The sequence below is a fragment of the Physella acuta genome, unplaced genomic scaffold (assembly GCF_028476545.2).
Source record: "Physella acuta isolate Inbredline_101_S28 unplaced genomic scaffold, ASM2847654v3 ptg002490l, whole genome shotgun sequence".
NCBI lineage: Eukaryota > Metazoa > Mollusca > Gastropoda > Physidae > Physella > Physella acuta.
This window is the reverse complement of record NW_026733963.1, coordinates 22,117-32,316: the sequence shown is the minus strand read 5'-3', so window position 1 is coordinate 32,316 and position 10,200 is coordinate 22,117. Positions and strand designations below refer to the sequence as shown.

The window sequence follows — 10,200 nt, the reverse complement described above, 5'->3', positions numbered from 1 at the left end:
AACCCTGGGATAAAAACGTTATTAAAATCATCGGCGGGAGGTGAGGCTTGGGGGGAGGGGGAGGAATGGAGGAGGGGAGGGGTCTGCGCTCTCTGGCCAGGGGCAGATAATCGCGTCAGGTTAGCAAGGCCGGTAACCCAAATATTATCCTGAAGATGCGGTCTGTCCAAAGTCCGTTATCAGAGTGTTTACGTTGGATAAAAGAATGGTTTGTTCAGATGTGGGGCTGAAATAATGCATTGGTGATGACGTCATTTTTTAGGGGGAGAGGGGTTATGAGTGTGTTTGGAGACTAAAATTGGAACGGAAGTGATGGGCGGAATAAAATACTTTGATGAGTTCCTGATAAGGTAGGTGTCTTAAAGTTTCGGCGATTACTGACGTCAGAGCAGTGTTTAGAGTTTTGGGAATCCACTGGAATTGTTGCAGTTTGGTGCAGTCTTTCTCACAAAGGCAGTTTCCCCCCCCCCCCCCCCCCCCCCCCCGAACGTATACCCACGCAGTGGCTTATGTCCATCGCTCAGAGCCCCCACCCCTCTCTCCTCGGGCCGTAAAAGATATAAGTTTTACCCTTTGTCTGGCCCGGCCCCAAAAGATTCAAGTGACCCCTACCCTAACAAAATGTGAACATCCTTTTGTTGTAGGCCTATGACACCACTGAAACCAGTGTCTAGAAGCCCATTGCATCTGATGGAGTATAGAAAACATTTTTTTTTCTTGAGATGACATTTTCAGATGCTATCTTGAGATGCAATCAAGCAAAACATGCTTCGGTCAACCGGGTTAGTAGACCAACTAGGAAAAGAGAACCCTTTAGGCATGAGTAGAGTCATACTTCGAATCGGCTTTTGTCTAATTTAATTTCTACCTTAAAAAAATATTTACTGGAATCTTCTTCGTCTTTGTTCAGCTCTTTAATTAAATCACTTCCTCTTTATCGGGGTAGTCCGATATGTATGTCAGATAGATGTTTTACGGTTTCCAAGGCGATGCTAATCCTATTTAATTTTAAAACATATTAACAAAACGTGCTTGTGTGCCATTATTTAATTAGAAATAAAATACTTGTACAAGAACGAAAAAATAAATTTAAAAATAAGCAATACGTTACGTAAACCACAAAGACTTGTATGTATATGTTTATATATAAATCATGTATCTTTCATTTATAATGCAGCCAGAGGTAATACTAGCTGAACGGTTGCATGTAAAAATATGTGCATTATTTATATTTGGATGTGAAGACATGATAAAACAATGCTGTAAAACATACAGATAAATATAAAAAACATAATGCATTTATAAGACAAAACACGCACAACAGACAAAACACAAACACAGCAAACACAAGCACACACACAACTCAAATTAAAACACAAACACAAAATTAAATAAAAAACAACACATAAATATAAACAACATAATGAATTTATAAGACAAAACACACATAACACAAAACGAAAACACAGAAAAATAACACACACAAACACGCTAAACACAAACGCAAAAAATACAAAAACAAAAAACACACACAAAACACAAAAACACAAAATACAAACACAAAACGGACACAAAGTAAATAAGAAAAGCACACAACATAAACACACACAAAGTACATACACATGTTAAACACAAACATGCGTAAAGCACTGTCATAGATTAAACACAGTTACAGATTAAACACACTCACAGATTAAACACAATCACAGATTAAACACACTCACATATTAAACACACTCATAGATTAAACACACTCACAGATTAAACACACTCACACATTAAACACACTCACAGATTAAACACAATCACATATTAAACACACTCACAGATTAAACACAATCACAGATTAAACACACTCACAGATTAAACACACTCACAGATTAAACACACTCACAGATTAAACACAATCACAGATTAAACACAATCACAGATTAAACACACTCACAGATTAAACACACTCACAGATTAAACACAATCACAGATTAAACACAATCACAGATTAAACACAATCACAGATTAAACACAATCACAGTTAACTACCACAGCTCATAAATGAGCTATTTAAAACACAACACAAAAACACAACCAGAAATAAAATACACGAACCATCACTACCACAAACCACTCATGTACTTCACAACTTATAATTAACGTTTCGTGTAAATAGTTAACCTTGTTTTTAATTAGTTTTCATATGTTTTAAAAATTAGTTAAAGGTTACGTTAATGGTGAAATTACATATACAATCAATAGTTTCGAAATGCACACTAGTAATTAAGAAACCAATCAAATAAACAGACATATAACTCAGAAAAAACTTCTTGTTTAAATTACTTGTGTTATATTTCGCTGTTGTGGTTTTACGGTGTTACTTTGATGGGTTTAAAGATGTTAAATTTTACCTTATCAAAGTTAAGATCATGTTAAGATTAAGTTAAGATCAGGTTTAGGGTTAAAGCAAGTCTCATCTGATGGTGGGTTACGGATATTACAGCATCCGTTTATTTGTAGCCTAGTGTTTCTTTCAGGTATCTCTTCGGCACGTCTACCATTCCACCCCCCCCCCCCTCAAGGATGGAATAGAATTCTTATAGAAAATGTATACTTTTACCAGTGTCTTCGGCTCTTCCTTCTCGGAAAGTTTCAAGTGACCCTCAATCCCAGAGAAAAAAAAGTCTGAAAGAAACACTGCTGTAGGCGTTGACTTCTATTTTTGGTGAGTGTAATATATCTCATGCGAACTTTGCGCCGTGTGTTTTTAAAAACCTTGAATGTGATATGGTAGCGTTTACTAGTGTTCGACACCGTGTAGGCCTGCGGGCCGTATTCGGACTCTAGCGAGAATTTTCGTTAAAACAAAATTTAAAATGTCAACGTCTTTAAAAAAAAAATAATTCTAGATGCAGTTGTGTGCATTAAGTATACATGAATGCTTTTTTAAAGCATACGTTTAAACTCCTCGTCAGCGTGAACAAATATCACGATAAAATGTATATTTTTATTTCCTTTTCTTTTCGAACTCAGTGACATTTGGAAAACTTTAAACAAAAACTCACTAAATTCACAACAACTATCTAGCGCTTGTAATTATGTGTGTTCAGGCTAGCATTTGCTGTGGGCAATTATAAAATACCCACCCACACACACACACACAAAGCTTCGGCCTGTTTGTATGTCAAGAAAATGAAAGTAAGAATGTTTTATGACGTCTAGAGTACGCCTTTCTTTGCTTGTTTTTACCAAGAGGCTTGGGAATTCCCGATTTACTTTGAAAACCAATGATGTTTCGGGTAAAGTTAAATTTATTTTATTAATGGATATTTGTATATTTATATAATTTAATGTATATATATAATTAATTCCGGATATTAAGATCTAGATTAAGTAAACGAACTTTAATTAAAACTTGGCATTCCTTACTTTTGCAATAATTAGTAGTGGGTTTTTGTTTTCATAGTGTAGCTTCAAGAAAACAAACAACTACTCGTGTATTCATATTCTAAATGAGTGTTGCACATGTATAATATTACGTTTATAAATACAATTTGTAGTCTAGCTGCACTCAATCTTTACATTAATATTATACTAGAAGTTGCATTATATTTTTTTTTAAATAATTAAGTAATGGCTTTGGTTCGCATATAAGGGAAACAAGAAAAACGACCCTGATGAGGTTTTTTATTACTCTCTGCTCAGCCTCGTTTCAACTTATTTGTGACGTCACTACCGGTGTAAGAATAGATTTCTATTACAATCTATTGAAATGTATTCAATAGCTTTTATGCAAAGAGAGAAGTCTTTTAATGATTTTTAACAGCTTTTATTAGCGTTAGAACTATTTTTTTGAGTTGAAATTAGATTTTTGCATCTTGTAATTTATTTATTTTTTTTATTTAAAAAAAAAATTAAAAACATGCAATATATAATACAAAAGAAACTGAATCTAGTTCTATTTGGTGTGTTTTTTTCAAGCTTATACTAGGATTTAAAAATTGTAAAACTCTAACATTGTTTTTAAGAAAAAATTATTCAATCGTGTTAAGTAAATCTAGGTCCTGCTTGTGTTTGTTCACAACAATCATAGATAATTCATGAAACATTCACGCACACAAAACTTTCGCGGCTACCATGCCCCCCTCCCCCCACTTAGGATTAGTCACTTTGTCAGTCACGTGATAAAAGCCTTGTCGGATCAAACGTTACGTCAATAACAAAAAATTGACATCCCAAGTTCCTCCAAGGTGTCAGTATAATGGGTAGGGGGGAGGGGGGTTAACTTATATTACAAGTTTATTTCGCATGTTTTTTTAGAAGTTAGTAACTGACTGACCTATGTTCTAGTAACTGACTGACCTATGTTCTAGTAACTGACTGACCTATGTTCTAGTAACTGACTGACCTATGTTCTAGTAACTGACTTTGGCCTATCGTCTTGTAGCCTGGTAGCTGTCTTAGACTTATCGTCTTGACCACCCAGTTCTGCAGCTGCTTAGAAAATATTGATTTATGCACTGACATTCTGGTAGTTTATGGTTACAGTGGAATCACGTTCAGTGGAGTCATGTTCAGTGGAGTCATGTTGAGTGGAGTCATGTTGTGTGGAGTCATGTTGAATGGAGTCATATTGAGTGGAGTCATGTTGAGTGGAGTCATGTTGTGTGGAGTCATGTTGAATGGAGTAATGTTGAGTGGAGTCATGTTGAGTGGAGTCATGTTGAGTGGAGTCATGTTGTGTGGAGTCATGTTGAGTGGAGTCATGTTGAATGGGGTCATGTTGAATGGAGTCATGTTGAATGGAGTCATGTTGAGTGGAGTCATGTTGAGTGAAGTCATGTTGAGTGGAGTCATGTTGAATGGGGTCATGTTGAATGGAGTCATGTTGAATGGAGTCATGTTGAGTGGAGTCATGTTGAGTGGAGTCATGTTGAGTGGAGTCATGTTGAGTGGAGTCATGTTGAGTGGAGTCACGTTCAGTGGAGTCATGTTGAGTGGAGATGTTGAGTGGAGTCTTGTTGAATGGAGTCATGTTGGAGTCATATTGAATGGAGTCATGTTTAGTGCAATCTCATTTAGGGGATTTACTTTTAGTGTAGCAATGCTAGCGGAGTGGAGTGACGTCACGTTAATTAAAATCCTATTAAGTGGAGAAACGTTGTGTGAAGCCATGTTAGGCATACAGCAGCAAGCCATTCAATCGTGGGCAGTGTAGTAGTGTAGGTGTTTGTTAGAGATCTTCACACTACATTTGAAACTAGTGGACAGTGTGGCTGGACATAGAACTGATCCGACTGCCCACCCCACCCCACCCTAAGAAACAAGTGTATACGTGTGTGCGCGAACGTGTATGTAAGATTCTGATTAGCTACACATCCAGAATATTCCACTATACTTTCCCTTGTGCCAGACTGCTAACCTGAAAGTCTCTGAGTTCGAATAGAATGTCCCTGAGTCCACCCAGCTATGATCGGTACCTAGCTCACGTTAGGAAAAATAAAGGCGGGTGGGCCTATTGCTGACCACACCATCCTTTCATATGCCGAGGTCACAGAAACAGGTGAACTCTACTACACTTGACCCGTGAAACGTCAAATTAAAAAAGGGAAATTTACATTCTTCCCACCTACTTCAACAGATTTTCAATTCTGACAGGCATGAAATCAATAGGCTAACATTCAAACTTATTTCTTATTTTTAAAATCCCTTAATATCGAACTTTCTGGTAATGTGTCAGTCTTATCCATTTAACGTTGAATAAAGCTGTCAACAGGAATGATAATCCTCCAATGTTTCTAAATGAGTTTTCTCCCCTGCATTGTTGTTCAAAGGCCAGCGTTAGTCACATTGCCCGATAAACACGGCTATAAAAAACCTGGCTATCGCCCGCACCACGTCTGCTCAAAAATCGAGTAATCCCCCCTTAAAATGGAGTTTCTGTTCCTGCATCTAAATCTATTCGTTATTATTTCCCCCGACGTCTAGAAAGTGAATAAAAATGGTTCACAAAATAAAATATCAGGTTTTTTCAAGTTTATGAAAAAAACAAAAAAAATTTCCGGATTCCAATATTGAGTTTCTGTTCAGAAAACGGATATCCGGTTTTGGCTATAAAATGTTGCTTGTGACTGGTCTGTTGTTGGTAGTTGACCCGGTGTTGCTTGTGACTGGTCTATTGTTGGTAGTTGACCCGGTGTTGCTTGTGACTGGTCTATTGTTGGTAGTTGACCCGGTGTTGCTTGTGACTGGTTTGTTGTTGGTAGTTGACCCGGTGTTGCTTGTGACTGGTCTGTTGTTGGTAGTTGACCCGGTGTTGCTTGTGACTGGTCTATTGTTGGTAGTTGACCCGGTGTTGCTTGTGACTGGTTTGTTGTTGGTAGTTGACCCGGTGTTGCTTGTGACTGGTCTATTGTTGGTAGTTGACCCGGTGTTGCTTGTGACTGGTTTGTTGTTGGTAGTTGACCCGGTGTTGCTTGTGACTGGTCTGTTGTTGGTAGTTGACCCGGTGTTGCTTGTGACTGGTTTGTTGTTGGTAGTTGACCCGGTGTTGCTTGTGACTGGTCTATTGTTGGTAGTTGACCCGGTGTTGCTTGTGACTGGTCTGTTGTTGGTAGTTGACCCGGTGTTGCTTGTGACTGGTCTGTTGTTGGTAGTTGACCCGGTGTTGCTTGTGACTGGTCTGTTGTTGGTAGTTGACCCGGTGTTGCTTGTGACTGGTCTGTTGTTGGTAGTTGACCCGGTGCTGTACAATGGATGACCCTAGAGGTCAAGGTCGTCAGTACCGATTTCAATCTTTAAAAAGGGGGAGCGAATTCTATCTAAATCTGTTTTTTTTTTCGGAACAAGTAGTAAGTCGAATTTTTTGGTTGAACAAGTAGCAACTTTATATTCAAGGGGGGGGGGGGGGGGGAGGGGTGTAACTTAAATTTTCAGCGGAACTTGGAACAGGTTCATCTTTAATAGTCAATTACTGGAAAGGTGGATTGCCGTTTATATAACAATATACATCACCCACATGTATATTACTTATACATGTGGAAACTCGTGTTGTTTTTGGTGGCCCATGAGGCAGATGAAGTAAAAATATAATATTTATATGGCGATGACATATGGAACGATTGTGTGTTTAGTTATGGTCATAGCGTTGCTGTCCCCTAACGTTAGTCCGGTACCCATCAAAGCTGGGTGAACTGGGGTCCGTTTTACGGACTCCAAAACGTATATACGTGATAAATATTTCAGGCACTCGTTTCAGATATGTCCTATATACATGTCCAATATACATGCCCAAGATAATATCCTTTTTACATAGTGTCATACCAGCTACATATTCTGGGGACGTGTCCAGGATACATGTACAAGATACAAGTCCCACTACAAGTCATTCCACTACAATTTTCTTTTCGAAAACAATTGACTGTAAAAAAGGGTTAGTAAGCATTTTAATTATCGATCTAACGCAAGGAGACGGCGTATTTGGACAAGATAGCGTATGATTAATAATTCCATAAGTCACAAGTTCGAACCCCGAGTTCCAATATTATAATTAAGAAGGAAGAAGAAGATCTTGCATAAATATATTTATTTTATTAAGTTAAACTTAAAACTAGATACTTAAGTTCATTTTAATGTGTCAATGCAACTAAAAATTAATTGAAGGATAAACTAAAATGTACAACAAAATATATAACTTAACAATAAAAATATATATATCACGAAAGTATGAATTTGAAAATATTTTTCCGCTAAATATAATAATTAAATTACTTCCATGACCCAGAAGCTTCTACAAACTCTCCCGTAATTAGACAAATTGAACTTGATGACAACGGACTAATTAACTGAGCACCCAGTGCCTCCCTGCGACCTAAATCAGCCATCAAGGGCAGCAACTACTCCCTTCTTATCGCAGGATTCTCGCCCCTGATATTGGCTTACAGATGAAAGTCGGTCCGATCATCTCCGACCATTACGAGATTTCATAGATCCGGGTCATTAAGTCCGTGGACTGAACTACTTCCGGTCGTCTCACAGTCAGTCTAATATTTGTTGCTTCCCTTTCATCCGATTCATTCTCCATGAACGACAAATCGGTTGATGAATTGCTTGATGAAACTAGTTATCTGCTGTACATTTGAAAAGGATTTAAGCTTTTAATTACTGAACCGTTAAATGAATACATGTAAACTTTGGGTTATATCCGTAACAATTAGCTTCTGGTCCACCCAATACACCGTGTTGCATATTTGCAACACGGTTCGGTCAGTTGTTAAATGCGTTACTAAATTAAAAGTTAAAAGAATTGCATTGTTCATTCTTTGACATCTGCTAATCATTATATTCATTCCCGTGGACCTCTCGTGGAGCATAAGAATACATCCACACCTCTACATCGTACTTAGTTGTGGGCGATTCTTTCAGGTTTGGTCCATAACATTCCGGCTGTTTCCTCTTCACTGACAACTGATCTTTTCCAAGTTTGTTTCGGCCTACCTGCTTTCATCATTCCTTGGGGATTTCAATCTAGTGCCTGTCTTGTGATGTTGTTTGTTGGTTTGCGCTAAGCTAGTCACTAAATTGTGATGCTCGGTCTGACAATAGAGCCTACGACATCGTTCGTATCAATAGGGCTGGTAAGTAGGTCACCAACCAGTTCTACGTCCCAATAAAACCTGCATGAGCCATAGAACTGGTTGGTGACCTACTTACCAGCCCTATAGCACGTAAATTAAATCTTCTTTAGACCCAGCGGTCCATTTCGGCAGATGAAGTTTCTTGACCTCGGAATATAAAGGGCGGGTGTGGTCAGCATTTTCGTACCAATAGTAATTGGCACTAATTGTGCGCATCATTTATAGTATCATCCTTTACCTGACCAGTTCCTTGCCCCCCCCCCCCCCCACTCCCCAATCCACCAACACCCTTTAACACCCCCTGACAGCAATCACCTCTGGTATATCAGTTGCCATTCTGTCGTCGTTGTCGTCGTCCCCCCCCCGCACCTCCATTTAAGCCCCTACAAAACCTTCGTTCCCCACGTTCGATTACAGGCAGCAGTAATCAGACCACACTGCCCAATCCTGGGTCCAATTGGTCAGAAATTCCTCGCAAATTTAACCGGAAGTTAAGGAAATCAGGCAGAAAAAAAACACAAGAAAACGGGAATATCCGTTGACGTGGTCAAGCCTTGGCCACTGATTGGTGAGCTGTTTGATTATCGATTTCGCATAATTTATTTCAAGACCCTTTGCATTTTATTTAAGGTTAATGTGTGTGTGGGATGGGGGGGGAGGGTTGGTGGTTGTAAGGGGGTGGGTGAGTTTCGTTTTATTGAAGGGGTGGGGGTGTTATTAAAGAGAAAGATGGATTGCGAAGGGGGTGCTTTATTGAGCTGAAAGTTGGAATAGAAAACTTCGTGGTAAAGAAAAAAAAGGAGGGGGGGGGGTCGGTATTTAAGAAAAGTAAAAAGAATGCAGGATTTTTTCGTCTAAATAGCGTGACGCTAAAGATCATTAGACTATTAAATTTAGATTGGGTTTAATTTAACTCTGCACACGTCTTTAAACTCTTTGCACTAAATGTAATGCAAAATAAGCAAAAAAAAAAAATCTCAAATTTTAAGATTAATTTCCAAACACTGGTTGTAAAAAAAAAAACCTTGGCGTTGTTAATTTTTTTTTCAACGTGACGACTTCTGTGTTATGTAGCCTACCTAGATTTTATCTTTTAATAAGTCCCATACTTATCTTATAAGTTCTCATCTTTGTCGTACATATAAAATTATCAAAGTGAGTGTTAAACAGATAAAAATAGAATATTTCTATGCGCTCTATTTAAACATACTTTGTCCAATCTGTTCTTCAAGGAGACTTTGTCTGTTATAATTTTGTTTTCGGAGGCTGTGTTTGGTATCTGTTGATGGGGTGGGCGGCGCCAGTGTCGTTGGAATACATTCTCTCCATCAACAGTGTGTTAAGTTGATGATAAAGTTGTGGGCTGTGTTAAGTTGATGATAAACTTGAAGAAATACAGCCCTCTTTACTCAAACAGCTGTGTTAAGTTGATGATAAAGTATTTGGAGTACAGCCCTCCTTTGTCTCAAACAGCTGTGTTAAGTTGATGATAAAGTTGTGGGCTGTGTTAAGTTGATAATAAAGTTGTGGGCTGTGTTAAGTTGATGATAAAGTTGTGGGCTGTGTTAAGTTG

General features: G+C 38.3%; 1 protein-coding gene across 1 annotated transcript; it reads right to left on the bottom strand.

Moving 5' to 3' along the window:
- Positions 1–6,102: 6,102 nt before the first annotated feature.
- Positions 6,103–9,002, bottom strand: LOC131933393 (uncharacterized). The gene is made up of 2 exons (XM_059290166.1): positions 8,943–9,002; positions 6,103–6,753 (listed from the first exon to the last, which is right to left on the bottom strand). The coding sequence occupies exons 1-2, from the start codon at positions 9,000–9,002 to the stop codon at positions 6,103–6,105; spliced, it is 711 nt and encodes a 236-aa protein (XP_059146149.1).
- Between the last annotated feature and the right edge of the window lie 1,198 nt (positions 9,003–10,200).

Excerpts from the sequence above, each read along its gene's own strand:
- LOC131933393 (XM_059290166.1), bottom strand. The coding sequence starts at position 9,002 with ATGGAGGTGCGGGGGGGGGACGACGACAACGACGACAGAATGGCAACT. Across the intron at positions 6,754-8,942 it reads TGGCAACTGATATACCAGAG|GGTCATCCATTGTACAGCAC; the intron begins GTGATTGCTGTC and ends CTTGACCTCTAG.